Source organism: Humulus lupulus, chromosome X (assembly GCF_963169125.1).
Source record: "Humulus lupulus chromosome X, drHumLupu1.1, whole genome shotgun sequence".
NCBI classification, from domain to species: domain Eukaryota; kingdom Viridiplantae; phylum Streptophyta; class Magnoliopsida; order Rosales; family Cannabaceae; genus Humulus; species Humulus lupulus.
The window spans coordinates 187,515,951-187,541,620 of NC_084802.1; the positions used below are offsets into that span (position 1 = coordinate 187,515,951).

Sequence of the window (25,670 nt, forward strand, 5' to 3'; positions counted from 1 at the left end):
TCGTGGCATGCTTGGCCAAGCGCCGCGATGCGCCTCGAGCACCATGGCCTCCAAAGGCCTCGCGTGCACACGGGCTGCGACATGCCCCTCCTAGGGCCGCGGCCCTCACCTCCAAACCCAGAAAAACACCATTTCCTTGCATTTCCTTTGAGCCAAACTCCACTTATCTCAACCAAAATCACCCCCAACCTCAGAATTAAGCCCAGAATTCAAACTCATGCAACTTAGACATACCAACAAACTCAAGAACCAATTCCCACACCCATCAAACAATCAAAACCAGTCCTAGAATCCAAACCATGCATACTCTAAGAAAACCAGTAGAAATTCCAAACATAATCCTTATAATTTAAAACTTACCCTTGCTGGATTAAGTCTCTGAACCAGCTCCCTAAGCTCCAAGCTTCAAGCTCCCCTAAATACCAGCTGAATTCCTTAGTCTTGACTAATTTCCACCCAAAACTTCCCTTACTAAACTTACAGAAAAGAGAGAAAGAAGAAAACCAAGAGATGAAGGGAAAAGGGTTGGTTTAGAGTGTTCTGTTTGTTTCTTAAGTTTTGTTTTATTTAACTTAATCTCTAAGGTTACCTCAAGGCTCGGGGTACCAAAAACATCCCCGAGGGCAAAATGGTAAATTTCCTCAATCTTCCCTCCTAGACATTCTAACCTCAAATATATCTCCAAATATTTATTTCCATAACCTGATAACCCCATAAAACATCTAATACCCGAAATACCCCTCGACTCGCCCTGAGTCGGATTCTCAACCCCGTTGTGACTTTCTGGCTAACTGCTCCCTAGGATTGTCTTGGATCGTGCTACACAAATATATCACAAACATATCACATTTATACCCTCAACGGGCTAAAATCTCAAACATACCCCTAATAACCAAACGGGGTCCACATGCATATTTAATTCAACTAAACATTCATCTCTATCACATATTCACATAAATTCACATATTATAACAATAATTCACTTATTGCCCTCCAGGCACGCTAATCAAGGTCCTAAGCCCTATTAGCAAATTTGGGTCGTTACAATCTTTCCTTTCAGCACAACGATCATTTTAGATGTCCGACGCCTACTAAAGAGATGGAGAAACGGGCTCAGAACTTTGGCCGCTATGGAATCAAGCTGCAAAGACTTGGTCACCTTGACTGCTGAGGATAGGCTCGTAGGTGCTGGACTCTATCCTAATCCTAAGTCAAAGGGTAAGGGCAGTACATCTAGAAAAATTTGCCCAACAAATTGCCACTCTGAAAAGAACCGCCAAGTAAGCAACTACCCAGTCAAGTGTCGCCCAGTAAGAAACAAAAAAACACCACTATATCTTCTGCCAGACCCTGCGTTGCGCATCACACCTGGAGTTCGGCTGGAATTTCTATTAGAGAGACCACTGAGTAGAGTGCCCCTCAAGCTAATACTGCTCCCTAACACGAAAAGGGGAAAGAGATCCTGGTTGAGCGTATGGATCTTGACTCGTCAGATAGTGATGAAGATATCCCAATTGGGGTCACTGGCTGCTCGGAGGGAGCAGAAGAAGGTGATCTGACACTGCCTATTTGCACTTATTTATAGTCTGCTTGTTTATTTCTGCATATTTCGACCCTGCTCGTTCTACTTTCTAACCTCTTGTTTTTGTTTTGCAGAAATGTCATCCGCTTTCTTTAAGAAGTTTGCTGAGAGACAAACTGATAATTCTGGTGGTGAGACTCCTTAAGCTAAGCGCCATAAAACTGATCCTCATGCTGAGACCACCAAGTAGGTAGAAAAGGCCCCCGAAAAGAGTCCCCGCCCTCAAGAAGTTGTACACCCCTCTGGAAAAGGCAAAGGGACATATTCCTTTAGGCAAAACTAGTCAGGGCAAAAGCAAGGCAGCCTCTACCGAGAAGCCCGTCCCTACTGCTCCTGTGAAAGAGCCTTCTGCCCCGAGTCAGGCTCAAGAGGGTGACGTTGAAAATCCTATAGAGGAGCCCAGCGAACCCTTGAAGAAAGCCATGGCAATCCATCAGGCGCATGTGACTAAAGTATCCGCTGCTAAGAGCAAACTCATGATCGACATGGGCACAAGATCTCTGGAGAACATTACTAGCAATGGTCTCTAGGATGTCATCAAGGTAAGTCCTTTATCTACTCGGTGTTTTGTGACTTCCTTCTTTTAATGTTGCAGGGCTTCTTGGCACTTAGCTATGCTCACCACTGGGTCAAGATGGTGAACAAGCAGGTGGGCAGTTTGCTGAACGAATCTGAAGAGAATGCCTCTCTGAAGGCCCGTATTGAACAACTGACCAAAGATGCTGAAGGAACCTCCCAACAGATCCAGAAGCTAAAAAAGACTGCCAAGCAGTTTTCTACAGATAATGAGGACCTCAAAAATGTCGCTGAGCAAAGGGAGTTATATATCAATCGATTGGAGACAAGGGTGGAGAAACTCAAGCAAATAGCCCTAAACAACGCTAAGGAGGGGAGAGTCGTCCAGAAGGAAAAAGAAGACTTGGAGGATGCCCTAAATGCCGAGAAAGATGCAAGGCCACTGATGTTGTGGCCTATGAGGCTTTTGGCATGAGTACCTTCTACGACTTCTGGGTGCGTAATAAGGGGGTCAACTACAACTATCTGGGGGAGGCTTTTGATGAGCTCATGCAGTACTGTACTAGGGAAGAACAAGCCCAGGCCCAGTCTGCGTCTACCAAACATATTCTAGTTGTTCAGGATCTGACTTTCTCTATCTCTGAACAAGATAATGTGGGGGAGCATGCTAATACACTAGCCCTCAAGGATTTTGCTCTGCCTTCTAGTCTGAATGCTTCAGCTGACACCTCTATCCCTGCCAACCAGCCTCAAGACCCGCCTACCATCTAGCCTCAAGACCAACCAACTGACCAGTCTCAAGACCATTGAAGCACTTACCATTTCTAGCCTCTCTTTTCATTTTGCAAAGATAAAAAAATGGCTGAGCCAAGCAACCTTTATTCTCGAGCAATCTTTTATTTTTATTTAGATAGTATGGTTGAGCCGAGTAGTCTTTAATCTCGAGCAATCTTAACACTTATCTATAAAATGCTTATCGATTTGACTGTATTTCTGCTCGTATTATTTTTCATTATTGCTCGACACACTATTTTTTGGAGCTATGTGGCTCTGTTTGGAGCTGAACGGCTCTGTAAATCGGAGTTGTTCAATTTTTTTGAATGAGTTGTAAACAAAAACTATTCAACCCTATCTATAGAAATTGTTTTATGACTCTTTTTGTTGCTTGGTACATACAGGAAGCACTTTAACATAAATAAAAATTAACGTTTCTAAGTCCTTTTAATTACATGCTTTTTCCTTTGTTTGTCCATGTATGACTATGGTGTCCCCCAAGTGACCGAGCAAGAGAACTCTTGGGTTATCTTCTTGGTCACTTGCTAACTAACAAGAGATGCTCTTAATAACTTGTTTGGAACCACTTGGGTTTGCCAAAACCTATAAAGGTTTCATACACTGCTGACAATCTGTGAAATACATCACTAATTAGCAAGATAATCATTATAAACTAAGGCTTGTAAAATATGGACAAAAATCTTGTCTTATTGATTAAAAATTAACCATACAAGTTGTGTCACTACAATCATAGCTTACATTCATAAATATCAATTACTACAATAAATGGGCAAATATGCCTGTTCATAATTAATATAACTAATTTGAACTGATCGGTGGTAGGGGCAGTTCGTGCCTGTACCGATCAGTCAACGATCACTTGAAAGTGATCCTTATTGGAAGTACTTCCTCAGGTGCTCCCTATTCCAGTAACAGGGGACAAGTACTAGTTGTAGATCTTTGTCGTACCGTGCTAGCTTTTACGTGCCGGGCGGTACTATTTCTGTAACCTGGTAGGGGACTTCCCAGCTTGGACCTAGTACTCCTGTCGAGGCATCTCGAGTTTCTAGGAATATTCTTTGCAGGACTAAATCACCCACGTCAAACTTGCGTTCCTTGACTCTAGAGTTGAAGTACCAGGCAAATTTTTCCTGATGGGCAGCCAGGCGCATGTTGGACTTTTCACTTCTTTCTTCAATCTGGTCTAAGGGCTCGTCCGACAATTGGTGGTTACGATCTTGGTCATATGATGTACGTCAGTGAGATGGGGGAGAGACCTCAACGGGCAGCATTGCTTCATACCCATATGTGAGTGCAAAGGGGGTATCACCAGTGGCTGTTCATTCGGTAGTCCTATATGACTGGAGTAGTTCAGGCAATCTCTCAGGCCAATTTCCTTTAGCTTCTTCTAGACGCTTCTTCAAAGTGTTTTTTAGAGTCTTGTTAACTGTCTCGACCTGACCATTGGCTTAGGGATGTGAGACTGCTAAGAAGATTTGTGTGATGGCATGCTTGGCAGAGAAATCGGTGAACAAATGGCTGTCAAATTGGGTACCATTGTTGGACACTGTTTTCTGGGGTAGACCAAACCTACAGATTATATTTTTCACCACGAAGTCTAGTACTTTTTTGGAAGTGATGGTTGCCAGTGGCTTAGCTTCCGTCCACTTGGTGAAATAATCAACTGCTACAACTGCATACTATACTCCCCCATTTCCCTTTGGTAACCAACTAATCAGGTCAATTCCCCAAATGGCGGAGGGCCATGGATTTTGCATTTGAGTAAGCTCATTCGAGGCTGCTCAAGGTATCTTGGCAAACCTCTGACACCTATCACATCTTCAAACACATGTGAAGGCATCTTCATTCATAGTTGGCCAGAAGTAGCCTTGCCTTAGAATCATTTTAGAGAGACTTTGCCCCCCCCCCCCAGCATGATTTCCACAAAAACCTTCTTGTACCTCCTCCAGCAGCCGTCCTGATTCTGTTTGGTTGACACATCTCAGCAATGGTATGGAAAATCCCCTTCTGTACATTACCCTGTCTAGAATTAAGTATCAAGAAGTTTTCCTCATCAATTTTCTAGACTCATTACGGTTGTTTGGTAGGGTCTTGTGCTCTAGATAAACTGCAATTGGGGTCATCCAGGATGGAGTGTTGTCTATCAGAAGGACTGGTTTTGGTAGGTTGATACTGGGTTCGGCCACGTACTCAATGGGGACGAGGTTGGCCTTGTCCACAATAGCACCGCTGGCCAATGCATCCACTGTGGAGTTTACTATAAACCCCAAAAGCTTGCCTGAACCCACACCGAAGGAGCACTTGAGAGGATTCAACTTCATCTTGTAATGCCTTAAGATGTTGAAACATTCCTGCAAGTCATCGATGTGCCCCTCAACCTTCTTAGATTTCACTAACATATCATCAACATAAACCTCCATGTTATTGCTAATCTGATCCTTGAACATACGGTTTACCAGTCGTTGATATGTGGCTCCAGCATTTTTGAGGTTGAACGACATTACCCTGTAGCAGTACAACCCTACGTCTGTGCGAAAACTAGTTTGCTCCTAGTTACCCTTGGTAGGCATCCATGAACGTTAAATTCTTGTGACCGGCTGTAGCATCCACTAACTGGTCAATTCTTGGAAGTGGGAAATAGTATTTTGGGCATGCTTTATTTAATTATGTGAAGTCTATGCATACCCTCCATTTTCCATTAGGTTTTGGTACCAATTCGAGGTTGGATACCCATACCGGGTAGAAAGCTTCCTTAATGAAATTGTTATTCCAAAGTTTCTCCACCTCATCCTTCAACGCCTTAGCCCTATCCTTATCAAGTAACCTCTTCTTCTATTGTACGAGCTTGAAGTGGTCGGTACCAATGTTAAGGGTGTGGCTTATAATAGTTGGGCATATCCCAACCATATCCTCATGGGACCAAGTAAAAACATCGTGGTTGTGACGAAGGAACTAGATCAAAGCGGATCTTATGTCCCTGGACAACCCTTTCCCCACCTTGACAACTCTAGTCAGGTACTCTGGATCAAGTGGGACTTCTTCTAATTCTTCGACTGGGCCTACTCCTGTATCAATATCCCCAAAACAAGGGTCTATGTCCTTACCCCACCCTTGTTTTGGGATCATCCTATTTCTGGTTACTGGGTCCTGCAGGCTGTGCGGTGGAAACTGCATTTTTTCACTGAAGAGTTATAGCACTCCCTAGCCACCAACTGATTCCCCTTGAGACATCCGATACCTACTTGAGTTGGAAACTTGACAAGCAGATGGAAGATTGAAGTTACTGCTCGGAGGACATACAGGGCTGGTCAACCTATCATGACATTATATGGAGAAGGGATGTCGATTACAACGAACAAATCCATGACAATGTTGCTCTTAGGTGTCGTCCCCACCATTAGAGGCAATCTTATGCTTTCTGCTGGGGCCATGTCGCTTCTTGTGAACCCGTATAGTAGCCGTTCGCATGGCTCCAGATCATTGATGTTCAAATTCATCTGCTCCAGGGTATCCTTGAACAGGATGTTGGCAAATAACCCACGATTGATCATTGTTCGGGCCACAATCATGTTGGCAATCTAGACTACCACAACCAAAGGGTCATTATCTGGATGATGCACATGACCAATATCTTCCTCGTTGAATATGATGGGCTCACACTCATAGCGAGGCTGTTTGGGAGTACGCTCCTAGACAGCCAGTACGTCATCATCCTGCTCGTATCTAAGGGAATGAGCGTACTTATCTCATGCCTTGCTAGTATTACCGGCCAAATGTGATCCTCCACATATCATATCTAGCCGACCAGCGACTGGTGGTGGTAAGAGAGGTTGGTTACCTTGATACTACTGCGGGGATTGTTGTTGAGGATGTTGGTCGATAGTCGGCCGTACATACCTCTTCAGATGAGTATTATTCTATCTAATGAGGAATTCTATTTCTTCCTTCAGGTAGTTACATTCATTGGTTTCATGACCATAGTCATTGTGAAACTGGTAGAATTTAGTCATATCCCGTCTGTTAACATCATTTCTCATCGGTGGAGGTCTTCTGTATGGTATGACTGTAATGCCCTGGATAACCAAGACCGTTACATTGTGTATTTGAAATAGTGCAAGACTTTCTAATCAAGTCACTTGAATACAAATGTGTTCCTAAAGTCAACTATCGAGTTAGGGATAAAAGATTTTGATCATAAATAGTTAATTTTCACTAAAATAGATGTTTGGTACACGAGATCCCAAAAAACGAGGTTTAAAAGACAATTTACAATTCTCAAAAGTTATATACAACCAGTGGCCACTCTGATGGAAAAATACAAAATTTAGGCTTTCTCCCTGTAATGTCCCTCGGCCGTGGTAGACGAGCAGCTGGCAATGTACACCTCACCCCCAGAGCTCTCCAACTATTGGTTGGTCTAGCTTACTCTTGCCTATACCTGCACCACGTAGCACCTGTGAGCCAAGGCCCAACAAGAAAACCATAACAACAAATACAAAATCAATAGTAGCAATCAATCAGACATATGACAGTCATCCACAAGTTCAACAGATCATAGGCATCAAACTAATAACAGTAAACACATACGTTTAGAAATATATCTTAATCAATTTATGAATGCTCACGGTCGGCGCTCTTAGGCCGAGCCCTCTGTTTACTCAATTGACTGCGGCTCGCTTAGGCCGAGTCCAATGTTTATTTAACTAACCCCAGCTCATAGTGGTCGAGCTGCGTCCTATGCGCAAGTCATCAGCCCCGACTCTCTTAGGCCGTTCATTTCATGTTTCGCATGACAATATCACAGTTACACAACACATACATCCAAATACAGGGAATCTCAGTCCCAATATAGCCACACAGGGGTGCAGTTTTCTTACCTTGAATTTCCGAGCGAAGAAAAATAGAAAGATCCCGAGCATGATTCTCAGTCCTGAGCCATGACGATAAACCTAGTCATAGTGGCCAATGGGTAATCATCAATTTCTAATCCGAATAAGTACCTAGAAAACAATAACTAGCCTCTGGGACCTTGATTTCTACTAAACCGGGTAGTAGAAATCGTCCCGAGTGCTTAAGTTCAAACCCCCGAGCCATACCAATCCTAGAAACCACCCTAAGGCAAAATCCCCTAGGCGGGTCGCGACCTGACCCTAAGGGTCTTGGTGCGCCCCCCAAGTCAGAGACTCAACTCCCAAGCCTCAAGGGAAGGTGGGCCGCGACTTGCCCCCTAGGGCAGCAACGCGTCCTCAAGGCAGAGAGCCCACCCAGGGCATGCTGGACATGCAGGCCGCGGGGCGCCCCCTTGTGCCCATAATTTTTGGGTTTGCTCAACATTTTTTCCAGCCAAATTTCCCAAAATTCAATCTTAGCAAACCTTTCAACTAAAACCAAGCTTAGCTACAAATTTAGGACTTTTAATCACATATTCTAACACACAAAACCTTACACAATTATACTGAAATCACTATCCCAATTTAGTAGAAATCCATCACTCAATATCCAGCTTATTTCTACCCCAACAAGCAGAATTCTATATCATAATTAAGGACAAGAACTTACCTCAATTATTGGTTGAATCCTCACAAGATTCCAGCCTTCTATCCTTGAGCTTAATTTCCTAGGTTTCCCAGCTGAATTCCCTGGTCAGATGCTTCAATTCCTCAAGACTTCCCAACATAATTTTCCTAAGCTTTAACCTTCAATTCAACAAGAACTCTCCAAGAGCAAGAGAGAGAAGGAGAAATCGTGCAAGAGAAGAGGGAGAGGGTGAGAGAGAGTGTGTTTGGGGTCTTTCTAATATGTCTAGTGAGTTCTGAATACCTCTAGGTCCTTAGTTGATCACATCCTCAACAAATACAATGACCAAAATGCCCTCCCCTAATTACTAAGCCATCTAATTTCTCTATGGGTAGAGTAGTCTTTTCCCCCAGTTCCTGCTAATTCCACGAGTGTTCTTAATATTTACCAATTAATCCCATTGTCCAATTAATTACCAAATACCTATTGAATAGGTATTTGGTAATTAACCCAAGATATGTTTCCAAGAGGGGGGGTGAATTGGAAATTTAAACTAATTTCGGAAATTTAAAACTTAATATGCCAAATTATGCAATAAATCAAATTTATCAAGTAAAAGCAAATAATATGGCAATCAAATAGATATAGCAAATAATCAAACTTGTAATGTAAAGAGTTTAAGGTTAAGAAATTGCAAACTCTCGAATTTTACAAGGTTCGGTAGAACTAAGCCACCTACGCCCTTGGTCTTCAAAGCTATGGACCTAGCTTTGAGTTCCACTATCGAGTCAAGTTAACGGGCTTGACTAACCCTTACAAACGGGAATTTTTCACCAAGGTATTTCCAAACCTCTTACAATAGTTTTCCACCACCAAGGACTATCAACCTCTTTTTCGGATTGTTGAAGTGCCAATCTCACTCTAACCGGGTTGTTTACAAAACCGGTGCCAACCTCACCTCAATCACAATATGGGAATGTGTTTGATATTACAAGCAAAAATCACTTTAGAAGTATGATGATACAATGAGAAACCTAGAGTGATTAGCAAGCACACTTAGAAGAAATAAATACAAATTTTGGCTCAAGTGTGTGAATATGTGTTTGGATGATTTAAACTTTGGGAGCTCTTTGAAATCAATGGATTAGGTTTGATATATGTAATAAATGCTCAGCCAACAACTAATTTTGAGTGAAAAACGAGTTTATATAGAGTTTGGAAAAAACTAACCGTTTATAGCCGTTGGGGGTTATTTTTTGAAGCTGCCTGCCGCGAATCGGAAGTCCGGATGGGGAACCGGAATTCCGGTCTGGGAGCAACCGGAATTCCGGATGGCAGGCAGAGAGCAAAAATTCAAAATATGCCTATTTTCCCGTTTTTCAATTCTTTATAACTTTTAGCTCGTTTATCCGATTTCAAAAATTCCAATTGCGTTACGACCGTATCGAGATGTATTTTCTTAAATTTCCCATTGTCTAATAATTCCCAAAATATTTCCACTAAATTCTCAAAATACCCCTAAGCTCCCCCCGAGCCGAGTATTAAACCACACTGTGACTATTTTGCTAGTCCGCTCACTAGGACCGTCTCGAACCATATACTGCAAATATATCCACATAATACTGTGGTCTCAATCTTTTATCACATATAATCACATTTATGCCCTCAACTGACCAAAATTACAAATATGCCCTTATAAGCTATAAAGGCCCACATGCATATCCAATATTCATAAACATGCATATCACATATTCATATAATCGTATTAATCATGCATGTCACGTAGTCACGCATTTAACCAATTAAACATACATATAAACAAAGTATGCCCTTCTGGCACGCTAATCAAGGCCTTAAGCCCTATTAGCAATTTTGGTCGTTACAACTGTCCCCTCCTACTGAGAATTTTGTCCTCAAAATTTACCTGAATAACTCGGGATACTGATCCTGCATTGATGACTCAAGCTTCCAGGTCGCTTCCTTGACCCTGCTATTCCTCCACAACACTTTTACTAGAGGGATCCTCTTGTTTTGTAAAACATTGTCTTTCCTGTCTGGGACCTGAACCGATCGCTGCTCATATGACAAATTTGTCTACAACTCCGAGTCCTCATACTTCAACACATGTGTCGTATTTGAGACGTACTTCCAAAGCATATAAATGTGGAATACGTCGCGAACCCCTGATAATGATGGTGGCAGTGCCAATCTGTAGGCCACCTGCCCGATCCTCTCTAGAATCTCAATTGGTCTTATGAACCTAAGGCTCAGCTTGCCCTTTTTCCCAAACCTTCTCACCCGTGGCAAAAGCACTACCAAAAAGCAATCGAACTACTTCGAGGGAGTTATTGAAATATATGACGAGGTGTATTAAAAGTTGCTACACATGTACTAAAAGTATAAACTTTCTAGTTATACTTGAGAAGAAATAATACAATAATTATTATTGTGAAGTGGTTGTAAAAAACACTATTATCAAATGAGTGCAAGAAACAAAAAAAATAATACAATAATTATTATTGTGGATTCGCAGAATATTATCTCACAGCCTAGGTGTGGTTCATAATATTATGCATTGAGGATTGGGAGAGGATTGGGAGAGAAGAAAAAATGGAAGGGTTTTTTTTTTTTTGAGCATATATAATTTCGGAGCTGTTATCAAATGTAACTTGACATAATTCTTATTCTTCGTCGATCGAGGCCAAGAAGATAACAATATAAAAAAAAAAAAAAATGTAATCATTATATTACTGGATAGCAGATTTTATATGCCAAAGCTCGCATACAATGAATCAAATAATAATAAAATAATTTGAAAATTAAAAATAAATAAATAAATAATACTAGTAAGCTCAACCCACTGATGATCTGTCCTCAAATAAAAAAGATTCAAAACAACCAAAAAGTCAACACTCCAAAAGCCACAACAAGACCACTTCTCAAGCTCGAAACGCCGCTGGTCGGAGCAATAGCCGGACCATCGATTTCAGCCGGAGAAGGCGCCGGAGAAATACCGTAGAACCTGTTTCGTCTTGGGGACAGCACAACCACGATCAGCTTCTGGCCCTTCTCACAGTGTCCCTTGGCCCCGCTAATGAAGTAGAATGGCCCGGCTCTGTCCAAACTCACCTTCGTGTTCCCGTCCTTGTACTCCTTCATGGCTCTTGAAGTATTGCACGCCTCGTAGTCCTCCTTGCTCACTTCCAACACTGAATCCTTCTCACCGTCATACTTCCACACTGAAAAAAGAAAAAACGATGTAAGCATCAAATTAATCAACACGAATCAGCAAAAGGGTATCTTTAAATAAATATAAAAACCAGAGAATAGGAAAATACCAAGAGTGTCCCCTATGCGGAAACGGCTTTTTTCAGCCCATTTGTTGAGTAGGGTTTCAGTTTCATTGGAAGTTGGGATTGACCATGAATAGGAATTGCCTCCAACTAATATTTCCTTAGCTTCTGAGATGGTGAAAAGAAGAGAGAAGAGTATAATCAGAGAGGATGATAAACCTGAAAAGCTAGCCATGATTGATGGACGAAAAATAGATTAAGCGTGAAAATAGAAAGACAATGGCGATGATTTGATATTGAAGGTGTGTGTTGTGCGTATTTGAGTATTTATAGGGTCGATAAATAGGAAACTAGCCGTTGAATGAACTAGGGAAGAGGTAATTGGGGTCCCAGCTAGGTTTTCTTGGTATGTGGTCTTACTTGTCTTACACTACTACATCTTTTATTTTTTAACGTTTAAAAGATTCAGAGGGAACAGAAAATGGGTCTTTCAACGGTCAAAAATGAGATAAAGTTAATACAAAATTGAAGAAGAAACGGTCAAAACTTGGATAGATTATAAATTTTTTTTATAGGGGTTTTTATAGGATTCATTACATATTATTTTTAATTACTATATTATCTCTAATTAATATATTTTCATTTATATATACAAATCTTAACTAATTTTTCATTTTATTTTTTATACAAATATTACCTAATTAATTAAGAAGCCTTATATTAGAGTATGTATTTAAAACTTACCATTTTAAAATCTAGGGTTAGCAATTCGTGTAAACGTGTCAGATTCGTGTCGACACGATTATGACACGACACGATTAAAGTAAAAACAAACACGACACAATTATTAAACGTGTCAAAAATACAAACACGAACACAACACAATTATTAAACGGGTCAATACGACACGAACACGATAACACGATTATTACACGATTAATCATACGTATATGAAAAAAATCATAAAACCTATGCAAATTATTCGTGTTATCGTGTCTGACACGATTATGACATAACACAATTATTAAATGAGTCAACACGATTATGACACGACACGATTAAGGTAAACACGAACACGACATGTTTAATATCGTGTCATGTCGTGTTCGTGTTTACCTTAATCGTGTCGTGTCGTGTCATCATGTCGTGACCCAAATTGCCACCTCTATTAAAATCTTTTCTCTTTTTGGTTTATTTCAAAAAAAAAAAAAATTTGAACATATGTCATAAACACACATGTTATATACATTTCCCGTACTTTTATACTAAATACTTTTATGTTTATTTTTTTTTCACTTATATTAGTTATCATATCAAACAATTTTATTTAGATAATTTATAGTAGCTTTTATGAAGATGGTTATTTAAATATTTTATGAATTGCCGTCAGTTAATTGTGGTATCTCATTTAATTGAGATAATAATTTGAATATTATACAATTACTAAGAAAATGGTATAATTGGTGGGATTATGTTTATATAATTATGTTTAATAAAATAGTATATGTTGTATATAATTTTGTAAATAATATATATGATATTATTATAGTAAATTCTTAGTACGACTGTTTGCATATAGACTATTTTAGTAGCCGTATAAATCAATTTTTTTTACTCAAAAGTATTTTTGTGAATTTCTCAACCAACTAGCCAAAAAGCCCACACGGATGTTGTAGCCATGGGCTAGTCGGGTAAAATCCACCAAAGGCCCAAAATGTTTTCTGACTTCGCACTTTCCCAGCTAATACCCTCACATCACAGTTGTCCTACAAATTATGGCAACAACGCTCTGCATGCCAACAACAACGTGTCTAAAGAGCTGATAGTGTCATCGTCCAAACGTGGCATGATTGGCCTCTGCACACACGACACGACGTTGGTAGGTCTCGGGTCTCGGTTTTGAAGTTAAAATAGATGTAAAGAAAATTTCGAAAATAGATCAAGAGAGACACCGAGGAAAATGGAAAGAAACGAAGACTGGAGGAAAATGGCGGACACCCACAAAATGAGTTCAGAAGAAGTAAAAGCAGCTGGAGTAGAGGGGTCCAAGAGGCCACCAGGCCACAATCCTGGGGGTATCCTCCATCAGAGACGCAAGCTTCCCTACAGCCCAGCCACCATGGCCATCGGTGGCCTACTCATTATCGGTACCATTGGATATTTCACCCTATACACCACCAAGAAGCCTGATGCCTCCGCAAAAGATGTCGCCAAGGTCGCTGCCGGCATGGCCGAGTCTGAGGATACTCGCCCCAGGAAGTAGACTGGCTTTTGTTTGTCGTCTGTTTTCTTATCTTGATTAGATAACTTCCTTTATTGTAAAAGTTATGTTGGTTCAACGTTAGTATACCTTGTTTCTCCACAAGCCTAATTAATAGACGAGTATTTCGGCATACAATAGGTGATCTAGTCTGCGCAACTCTAACTGTGCTCAACATTCAGATGGCAAGTATTAAGTTTGGCGAAATTAAGGGATTGGAGATCTTTGTCCATATCATTAAGACTCCAGCACTTGGGAATAATAATAGAGACCGGATCAGGTTAAGCTTGGCGATAATCTTGAAACAAAATAAAATGGCTCTAAAAATATATGAAAAGTGAAGATGACTACAGAGTATTTATTCAAGAAAACTTTCATTTCAAGATTAATATTTGAGAAACTCAATCGCCCAAAGACCATTTAAGGATGATCACTCCATATCACATATCAACTACACTACATTAATTTGACAGCAGCTTAAATTTACACGCCTACAATTCAACAACGGGCACACATACACACTAAAAATATATGCAAACAGAAGACTAATCTTATCATGTAGATTGAAGAAACTGCTTTTTCCTTTTTAATTTGACCAAAATAAGACGAATAGTATAACAGAACTATGAGTTATGAGCTAGTCAATGTTCAAAATTGAGTACAAAAACCATACCTTAATTTCAAATCTTACACTAAAATATAGTCGGCGTTCTTGTGAAATGAGATTATAACTGGCACAAACACTCTAATCAATTTTCACCGATGAGTAAATGAGCCTTGTGAACCAGAAACATGCATAGAACCCAATGGTGCCAGTAAGCACAAAAAATGCGTACGAAGCAATCAACATGTAACCGAAGTACAAGAGGCCAGACACCAGCTTCGTGATTTCAAGCTTCGTGAAGAAGTAGAACGTAGCGTAAAGGAAGAAGTACAAAGCAGATGAACCTGAAGTGAGGTATGACCTCCACCACCACAGATAATCCTCGCTGCACAACTGGAAGTAGCAGAGCACAATGGTTATCTCAGCACAAGTGATGATGAGAATCACGAACACCAGGAAGAGGAAACCGAAGATATAGTAGAACTGGTTCAGCCAGATTGAGGTGAGTATGAAGAAAAGTTCAATGAAGACGGCTCCAAATGGGAGGATTCCTCCTATGAGAATCGAGAAAATTGGGTTCATGTACCAGGCCTGTTCAGGAATCTGCCTTGGAATTTTGTTGGTTTTTACAGGGTCTTCCATGGCTGGCTTCTTGAACCCAACATAGCTGCCCACGAATACGAGTGGGACTGAGATACCGAACCATAAAAAGATGAGTGCAAACATGGTCCCGAATGGCACAGCCCCAGATGATTTCTGGCCCCATATGAGTGCGTTTAAGACAAAGAAAATGGAGGAGACAATAGCTGGGAACATGACAGCAGTTCTGAACGCGATCCTCTTCCATACTGTTCCTTTAAACATTTTGTATATGCGAGCAGCGGAGTAACCAGCGAAAAGGCCCATGAAAACCCAAAGCAAGAGCAGGGCTGTCATGAGACCACCTCGGTTGGATGGAGATAGGAATCCAAGAACAGCAAAGATCATGGTCACAAGTATCATTCCAAAAAATTGAACTCCAGTTCCGACGTACACACAGAGGAGATCAGAATTCTGCGGGGGCCTGAAAACATCCCCATGAACAAGCTTCCATCCTGTCTCTTCTTGGGCTTCTTCCTGGGTCTCAAGCTCATTGTACTTGGAAATATCACGGTAAAGTGTCCGGAGCATTATCATTGCGACCATACCCGAGAGGAAGAGGACAATCATCAAAGAATTAACAATGGAAAACCAGTGAATTTGGTCATCGTTCATTAAAAGATAAGCATCCCATCTAGAAGCCCACTTCACATCACTCTCCTGCAGGCAGATATGACAAAAACCACATGAGAATATTACTCCGATCAAGATATAGAGATCATAAAAACCAATAAAGGATGCTTGATCTTTCAAAGATAGGCAACGAAAAGCTAATTCTATAACTTCAGTGTTTCAAGTTAGAGAAGCTAACCTTGAAATCCACATCATATGTGAAAATAATTTCTTTGCCGTCTTCAACCTCTTGAGGAGAATTGGAGTTAACGACCGTTTGCTTGGTATGGGGATCACAGGTACTCAAACGAGTGTTTTTCTCGTTCCATTTCCCTTCGTATTCATGTTTAACACTATAGATATCCGATATAATTAACGAAACCGACAACACATACACTACTCTTGAAACGACAATCGGTGAAATGGAATTCCTTAAAAATAAAATAAGAGACACAGAAGAACTGACCTGAATGGCCTAACCTCAAATCCCACAATTCTTGCTGTGTCGGTTTGCAAATCTCTATGGTACTTGACAGTGAATGACAAATGGTTGTAGATATAATACCTTTCGTCCTTGCCCTAACCACATAAGAAGTAAACCAAGTAAATTGCCAACTTTTCCCATTCAAAACGAAATGAATTTCTTTGATGATATAGCAAATACCGCATATTGTCCTTTCACGCCAACAGGGTAGCCAAGCTGATAAATTGGCGTAGATTCCTGATCCAACCTTCGTGCGGGAAACACTAGAGGCAGGTTATCAAGGATCCTGACATTCGAGGCAATGTTAATAAAAGACTAAACAATTTGGATTTGTATTAGCAAACTCTTATGTGGCCTTACATGTTGACCCGATATTCATCATTTATCTTCTCCTTGAACTCTTTTGTACTCTTGGCATCAAGTACCAGCCGACCGACAATGTTGCACATTCGGGTCTCCCGCATTTTAAACTGCAGATGGTTAGTATATATATTTATATATATACACACATAAGTCATTAAAACAAAAGTATAATAATGCAGACCTGAAGTTATTAAATTCTATAAAAACTAACCACAAAAGGAGCATTTTCGATACGGTCCCCACGAAGTACTTCCCCGAGATTCTCAGTGCTGTCTACGATTTTCTCTGGACGGCAAAAGGGCAGAGAATAGTAGGTGTAAGGAAGTTGAGTCTTTGTAGACGTCAATTTGTTAACTTTCACTTTCAGTTCATCTCCCTGCATCAACATATTCCAAAGAAAATCCCAATTATTTGAATATCTCGTACAAAAAGGAAAAATTCACAATGAGATAAGACTTCCAGTATATCCCTGCTTCCCCTCCCCATTAATTGGTTTCTTTGAAATTTGAAAAGCGCAAAGAAGCAATTGCCTAACAGGTAACGGATAACCAGTCAAATCAACATTACGGTTTAAGAAAGATACTAGAAGTGAAGCAATTTAGGGAAAAATTCATTACTTTGTATGGGGTGTGGTGATCACAATTGCATGCTAATATGCATTAAATTCATAGTACGATGTCTAACCCAATATAGTAGAAGTAGAAGCTTCCAGGAAAATGATTTTTCATCGTTAGAGTGAAACGAAAATGAAGCATAATGAACTTAAACTGAAAAATTAAACCATAAAGAACTAAAACGAAAAAAAATAATGCTACAAAGTAAAAAAAAAATGTATCTAATGTGATAAATAAAGGCCACTTGAGCTAGGTTGGGTGTGTGAGTGTGTGTAGGAGACGAGAGGGGATCAACTCCTCATTATATCAAGAAAAATAATATATAGTAAGCTAAGGCAGAAAAACTCCAGAGGTAAACTACTGTTGACACAGAATTCCATATGTGATGATAATTGTATCTATACTTTCCATAATTTACTCGGTCTAACCAGAAACTAATGTATTTACGTCCAAGAAGAATTTTAGGCGAACTTTGCCAACCTCAAATCAAGCGCTTCGTTGTTTACAGATTTATTTCCATTTCTGTGTCTCAACACTCAAAAAATTCATGCTAATAATGGGATCTATACCAAAACAAATAGAATAAACAGTCCATACAAAAATACGAAAATCAACAGAGAATGGTGAGAACTAAGCTGAATTTGTCAGGTCAAAGTCCTACAGAAGCTTCAATCCCAAACTAAAATCACAGAAAGTAGCTTTCAGTACTCGTAAAAGAGAACAAAAGACATTCAAAGCAATCAATCCAAGAATCTCGTAAAGTTCAGTTGAATCCAATAAAAAAAAGGCCTCCTAATTAGGTGAATCTTCTCTAATTCCAAATTTCCAATCCATTTTCCTCTACTTTCTCCACAACCAGCCGAGATAAAACTTACAACCAAGTAAAGCAACCATAGATCGCATAAACGAAAACACATATCACGCAGAATACAAAATTCACACGAAACGAGCGATCGATCGAGAGCTGACCTGTTTGAAGTCTTCAGGAGCCACACCAGGGAGATAGAAAGAATAGGCGCCACTGATCAGAACCAGAATAATCGTGAAGAACGTCGGAGTTAGAAACGGTCGAGATCCAGGGGATTCCATGGCGTCTGATTAGGTGTCGGTGAGAGAGAACCCCAGAGTCTCGAGCGATTCCTGGATCTGGAGAAAGTTCTTTCTTCCTTGCCCTTGTCGTAGTTTTATTTTTGTCTTTTTAGTGGGCCTTATCAATATTATTAATATAACAAGTAATTAATTTACAAGAAATCTGAATCAAAATTTTCAGATGAATAAAAAATCTATTTTTTTTTTTTTAAATAAATAAATAAATAAAAAGAAATATTATATAGTTAGTGAACAGTGAATAGGAAAAGAAAAGAAGCAAGGCTGGTGGGCGAGTGGACTTTGTGATTCTCTCTCCGGTCACGGCGTGATTTGGTATGGTGACGTTCTCTACTTGTTCTGATTGGACAACGTGGCGTTTTGAATCCGGCTCTTTTAACCAAAGGAACTACTATTTGCCTTGTTCTTTTCTATTGCTAATGTCAGGTAATATCGTCTTTATTAGCCCTTTTGAATTCAAAGCCCATGCTAATTAAAGGAAAGGGAGATTTATAAAGGGATCATTTTAATTATGGCATAATCCAAAAAATGTATAGTGAACGCAAGATTAACATCAAAGTTAGGACTAACAATTTATGTAAACGTGTCAGATTTATGTCGATACGATTATGACACGACATGATTAAGGTAAATACGAATATAACACAATTATTAAACGTGTCAAAAATACAAATACGAACACGACACGATTATTAAACGGGTCAACACGACACGATACGATTAATCATAACTATATGAAAAAAATCATAAAACCTATGCAAATTATTCGTGTTATCGTGTCTGACACGATTATGACATAACACGATTAAGGTAAACACGAACACGACACGATTATTAAACATATCGTGTTTGTGTTTACCTTAATCGTATCGTGACCCAAATTGTCACTCATAACCAAAGCAACAACAAGTCAACATGTAGTCGTAAATATTTGAAGAAGAAGAAGTAATATAAAAAGAGATGGAGAGAGAGGTGTTGGACTTGAGAAACAAAAAAAGAGAGAGATGACGGGAAGTGTCATATGTTAGATATTCATACAATATCTTATCAATAATTTTGCATACAACTTAGAACACAATAAACAATTAAAGAATATAGAAAAAATATTTGATTCATCCATATAGAAAATGTGAATGGTTAGTGCAATACTAACCAACTAAGCATTCCTCCCTAGGACCTCTATTTCTGAAGCAGATTATCGGACTACATAATAGCGATGAGACTATTCATATATATAGAGTTAGGGAGAGGAATTAGCTTATGTTAACCTAGTTAGACTGAACCTCCTCATCAAATGCTTCAGTTAACTAGAAAGCTCACACTTCTACCTCAACTATACTATTATAGATACTAAGCCCATAAACAAGAGATCACTAAAATTAAATGAGTTATATCAGCAAAGAACTATTTATCAACTCATATTTTATAAACACATTAAAATAAATAATGTAAGCCCAAATAAAAGTCTAACATTCTCCTACTTGGGCTGCATTAATTTTGTAATACATATATATATTAAAATAATTTTATTTAAAAAACGACTCATAGGTTGAGTAACAAGAAAAATATTGTGGCCACTTTTAAAGACAATAGTTCTTTGATAGTATCTAAAACAACCGGTCCAATTTAATCATTGATATTGAACTATGATTATCAATTTGCTTTCCAATCAACAAAAAACATTCATAATCACAAATACCAAAGTATTATATCGACATGGTCAATAAATCTAGTAGTGTGGTAAGAGATTATGTCCAACATGTGATCAATTATATAACATAATTTCTTTATCAGTCCTCATTTCATTGATACTGTGATGCCTAATAAATAAGCCAGTGAAATAACTAAAGCACTACTTAATAAATAAGTCAATGTTATATCATTAACTATGCATAAAACAGTATGATATTCACGTCATTAAGCAAATAAACTTAAATGACGATAACAACAATATTATGAACTACATGCCTTCAACTCAACATTCTCGATAATATAACAAAACATAAATGAAAGCATAACTATTCATTGATCAAAAGAAATAAAAAAAACAAACTTTGTAGTTCATAAGTTCAATAAAGAAATTACAAATAATCATAATTCCTGGTGGTTAAAAGAAAACAGAAAAGAAAACTCCCACTAACCAAAAAGATCAAAGGATTCTAAAATGTCCATATCAACAACATGTTTATTAAACAATGACACACTTAATCCCTTGGTTAGATGATCTTCCAACATCAATTCTGTCTTGCAATTCTCTATAATAACATCTCCTTTCTTGACTAGGTCTCTGACAGTAAGATACTTGATCTCCATATACTTCGAAGCACCACTGATCTTATTATTCTTGGCAAAGAAAACGACATCACTATTATCACAATATATCAGCATAGGTAAGGCAATAGAATCAACTACTCATATCTTTGTAATCAGATTCTTTAGCCACATAGCTTGCAAGGAAGCCTCATGACAAGCTACAAACTCAGCATACATAGTAGATAAAGTAACCAAAGTTTGTTATACACTTTTCCAAGAAATAGCTGTGCCAGAAAAAGTGAAAATATATCTAGAAGCTGGCTTTAAATCATCCACAGAACCACCAAAATTAGAATCTGAATAACCAATAACTCGGAGATTCTCAACTTTCTCATAAACAAGCATAAAATTCTTGGTTCTCTATAAATATCTCAAAACTGTCTTTGCAGCAACCCAATGATCATGCCCAGGATCAGACAAATATCGTCCAAGAACATTTACCACAAAAGCAATATCAAATTACAGAAATTTGGCAATCTGAGATTCAACAATTCTAGTACCGCGAGTAGGACAATAAAATCGATAACCTTTTGAATGAGCTGGATAACCAATGTAAAAACAACGAACTGTTCTGGGGTCTAACTTTTTCAAGGATCATAAATCTTCACTTCAGCTGAACAACCCCATACACGAAAATGGTTCAAACTAGGCTTTCTACCAGTCCATAACTCAAAAGGAGTTTTGGGGGGCAAATGTTCGATCGGACCTTAGTTTGAGCTTCCAAGGTGTGTGGCTCGGACATGACCGAGGTGAGCTTCCAAAAATATGTGGCTCGGACATGTCCGAGGAGAGCCAAGGTGATTGCCTTGGACCCATACCCGAGGAGAGTGCCTGCATTCGATCGGATCACATCCAAGGAGACCCTGTTTTGCATGGTGTAGGCCGAGCATATCCAAGGAGCCTAATGCATGTGTCCGATCGGACAATGTCATGAAAGCTCAGTCTGAGGAGACCGTGCATCCGTTCCAAGATGGTTGGCTCGGACCAAGTCCAAGGAGAAGTCCCATGCATACCCAAAAGATGAACTTAGTTTTTGGCCAAGGGTATGCAATGTCCGATCGGACATGATCTGAGATGCCAAGAAGAGTGTTCTTCCGATCGGGCATGGTTGAAGATGCCAAGAGATTGGACCTAGATTTTGGCCAAGGAGAGGCCACACAAGCTTCGATCGGACAGTGTCCGAGGAGAAAGCCAAGTCATTGGCTTAGATTTTAGATCGAGGAAAGGCCATGGAAGCTCCGATCGGACCATATCATGAAAGCTCCGATCGGACATAGTTGGAGGAGCCTAGTGCGTTTGGCTCGGACATGTCTGAGGTGAACTTCCAAGATGTGTGGCTCGGACCACCTTGGTCCGAGGAGAATGCAAAAATATGCCCGATCGGACCCTAGTCCGAGAAGCCAAGAAATTGCCTCGGAGGAGAAGACAAGAAGCTCACCCATGGTCCGATCGGACAAAATTGCTAAAAAAAAAAAAAAAAAAAAAGGGAGCTTATGTTTTCATTACATCAAGAAAATAGAGTTTGAAGAAATCACAAGGCAAGTTCGAGACAAGTTCTGACATGGGAGTTTACGTGAAAGTTATCAACCGGATAGGAGCTTTGGGATGACCTCGAGAGCATTTTGCTAGAATAAAAGTTTATCATACGAGAGAAATCGTATAATAAACTTGGGGGGCAAATGTTATACCCAAAAATTGGAGAATGCATCCTAGGAGGCTAAGGAGAATGCATCTAGGAGAGTGCCTCCTAGGAGAGCTAAGGGGAGTGGTCCTAGGAGACTCCAAGGAGGATGTGGTCCTAGGAGACCCCAAGGAGGGTGTGGTCCTAGGAGACCCCAAGGGTGTGTAGGAGGCAAGCCTCCCAAGGTTTTCTAAGTGTTGGCTCAAACGTGTCCAAGGTAAATAGCTAAGGAGGAGGAGTCTCATGCAAGAGAATGGAGACTTAGACTTTCATAAGGAAAGTCTATACAATGTTCGATCGGACATGTTTGGGAGATGCTAAAGAAGGTTGCCTCAATGTTGTCCAAGGTGAGGTTGCCTCAATATTGTCCAAGGTGAGGTTGCCTCAATATTGTCCAAGGTGAGGTTCCCTCAATGTTGTCCAAGGTGAGGTTCCCTCAATGTTGTCCAAGGTGAGGTGCCAAGGAGGTTGCCTCGGACCACCTTGGTCCGAGGAGAAGCCAAGGAGATTGGTTCAAGGAGAGTACATGTCTGAGGAGAACCATGCACGTTCGACCCACCAAAAGCATGTCCTACCACCATGCATATCCTACCACCATGCATGTTCAACCAGCACTTGCATGGGTAGTGAGTAGGAGGTGGACCAACTAGCTAGAGGAGACTAAGTCAGACACAACTTCAACAACATGCGCGGGAATCTCTCATTCTTCCCACAAATGGGGAGTTTGTTACATTTTGAATTTTGAATGTTTATTTGTAATATAAATGTAATAAATATAATAAAATATCCCTATTATAAGGGGATATCAGTTGAGGATCCCATCTCTATAAATAGAGAGCTTATGAGATGAGAGGGGGGCTCTCCTTCTGCTTCTTCTTTCTAGAGAGAGAAAATTGGGACTGTCTATTCTAGAGAGAGAAAGTGCTGAAATTAGAGAGAATTCTTGTATTTTCACAATCTGTACAGAAGAAACTCAGTTGGCTCAGTCCATCTGATCTTGAGTACCGGTTTATAAATCACATCTCTAAGTGGATTAGGCTATTACCGACAATCGGGGCTGAACCACTATAAAAATCCTGTGTGTTATTTACTTTTCTTGTTTATACCGTCTGTTGTCGTTTACATTCTCTTGAAGGTTCGTCGTATTTGACGTTCTCACGTCGTTGGCTAAAAACGCGGTCAACAAGATGTACTTGGAACTCGATTCAGGATGTAAGTAGCAGTCAAAATAGCTTCACCCCATAAGAACTCTGGCATATTAGATCTACTCATCATACTTCTGGTCAAATTCATAAGAGTACGATTTCGTTTTTCAGCAACTCCATTTTGTTCAGGACTACCAGGCATAGTGTATTATGCAATTATATCACTATCTTGTAAGTACTTAGCAAATGGCCCCATATTTTGTCCAGTCTCAATGTACTTGCCATAATACTCACCTCCACGATTCGAACACACAATCTTTATAACTTTTCCTAATTGTTTCTCAACCTCAGTCTGAAATACTTTGAATTTATCAAGAGCATCTGATTTTTCTTTAATCAAATAAGTAAAACCATATCGAGAAAAGTCATCAATAAAAGTGATAAAATATTTCTTCCTACAAAGAGTAGTAGAGTAAGGCCCACTGATATCGGTGTGTATAATATCTAATAGATTCTGACTGCGAGTGACACTTTTCTTACAAGTTTTGATTAACTTCCCCGAGCACAATCAACACAATTGTCCAAATCAGAAGCATCAAGAGGAGGAAGAATATCAGCTTTAATCAATCTATCAATCGTTCTTTGGAAATATGACCTAACCGTTTGTGCCACAAAAGTAAAGAATGTTCCTTTATACGAGATCTCTTAACCACAGTATTCTTAACATTAAAAGAGGAAACCAAAGGAGCCAAAGATAATTTGTAGAGACCATCAAAATAAAAACAATTTCCAATAACCTTTGAGTCAAACATAATTTCAACTGTAGAATTTGCAAAAAGATGGGAACTTAACTCTAAGGGCCTGGGATCGATCCTACTACCTAGTTGAGTGGGATTCGATGTCTCGGAGACTTAGGTTGGGTTTGGAAGTATTTATTTACTCATTTTGATGAGGTTTTATATCATGGTTGTGACTAGGTTATCACTAGAAACTTGGAATCAGGGTCGTGCTTGTGGCTCGTTTATTGGTAACCTATGCTTGGACCAAAGGTAAGAAAACTGCACCCTGTGTATATGTGACATGCATGGTTATTATTGATGCATGTTGGATTATTAAATGTGGCATGCATGATTATTGTTGAGGCATGCCAAGTGGTTAAATATGATGCATGTGATGCATGAGAAACATGTGATTAGGACATGCTTTGTATACTGAGTATGATATTGTTCAGAGCTTGAGCCTCTGTGTTTATGCATGATCCTAATTGTGCTAGTAATTATTGAGTAAGCATGCTGAATGCCTTTTATTTGGATATTTGACATATGATATATGTTTGGTGGCATTGCTTACTTGTATATGTACTGACTAGTCAGGGATATTGACCTAAGAGTCAGAAATGGCATAGTGTCATGAACGCAGGGCCAAATGAAGATTAGATCTAATCGATATCAGCGTTGAATGGCTCTAAGGCATTAACGCTGGACCGACCCTAAGGTCGATGAACTTATAAGCGCATGTCTAGTCTAAGACTAGTTACTAGAGCCAGGGCCTAAGGCCCCGATGACTGCTTGTCACATGGCTAGGGAATGATGTTCCAGGGTTATGACTCTATGGTCATGAGGAAGGTTATGTTGGTGACTAGTCACCATGCACCTATCCTGTTCGAACTAATAAAATTTCACTTATCTATTAAGTCCCGGTGACCCTACGTCACAAGGCTAAAGGGAGCTAGACCCAACTTAGTGACTTTTGCGACTGTCACCTATTTGTTTGGACTAAAAGTCCTGGATGATTATTATGATCATTGGTTGATGTGTTATACTCAACATTATGTTTCTATTTTGGGCTAAAAGCCCTGGATGGCTATTATGGTCATTGGTTGATGTGTTATACTCAACATTACGTGGATCTGTTGCCTGTTGGAATAGGGTTATATCTGCTAGGCGTGTGTCTTATGATTTGATGTCATGTTATTACTGTTCATGAGCACATTAAGTTTTTTTGCTGGGCTTCGGCTCACGGGTGCTATGTGGTGCAGGTAAAGGCAAAAGAAAGCTGGACCATCCTTGAGTTGGAGAGCTTAGATGACGATGTGTACATATGCAGCTGCTCGACCACCACGGCCGAGGTTTGAAGGGGAACTAG

The 25,670-nt window shown here is 39.7% G+C and overlaps 3 protein-coding genes across 3 annotated transcripts; 1 reads left to right on the plus strand and 2 right to left on the minus strand.

Annotated features, from left to right (window-relative positions):
• Nucleotides 1–11,128: 11,128 nt before the first annotated feature.
• On the minus strand, nt 11,129–12,003 carry LOC133807419 (early nodulin-like protein 15). The gene is made up of 2 exons (XM_062245741.1): nt 11,749–12,003; nt 11,129–11,649 (listed from the first exon to the last, which is right to left on the minus strand). The coding sequence occupies exons 1-2, from the start codon at nt 11,936–11,938 to the stop codon at nt 11,300–11,302; spliced, it is 540 nt and encodes a 179-aa protein (XP_062101725.1). The 5' UTR covers nt 11,939–12,003; the 3' UTR covers nt 11,129–11,299.
• Nucleotides 12,004–13,631: 1,628 nt separating this feature from the next.
• On the plus strand, nt 13,632–14,099 carry LOC133807421 (uncharacterized). Its single transcript, XM_062245744.1, has one exon. The coding sequence runs from the start codon at nt 13,664–13,666 to the stop codon at nt 13,964–13,966; it is 303 nt and encodes a 100-aa protein (XP_062101728.1). The 5' UTR covers nt 13,632–13,663; the 3' UTR covers nt 13,967–14,099.
• Nucleotides 14,100–14,526: 427 nt separating this feature from the next.
• LOC133807420 (transmembrane 9 superfamily member 8-like) lies at nt 14,527–18,473 on the minus strand. Its single transcript, XM_062245742.1, has 7 exons — nt 18,249–18,473; nt 16,877–17,041; nt 16,663–16,772; nt 16,483–16,588; nt 16,285–16,397; nt 16,018–16,171; nt 14,527–15,866 (listed from the first exon to the last, which is right to left on the minus strand). The coding sequence occupies exons 1-7, from the start codon at nt 18,366–18,368 to the stop codon at nt 14,709–14,711; spliced, it is 1,926 nt and encodes a 641-aa protein (XP_062101726.1). The 5' UTR covers nt 18,369–18,473; the 3' UTR covers nt 14,527–14,708.
• Nucleotides 18,474–25,670: the final 7,197 nt, after the last annotated feature.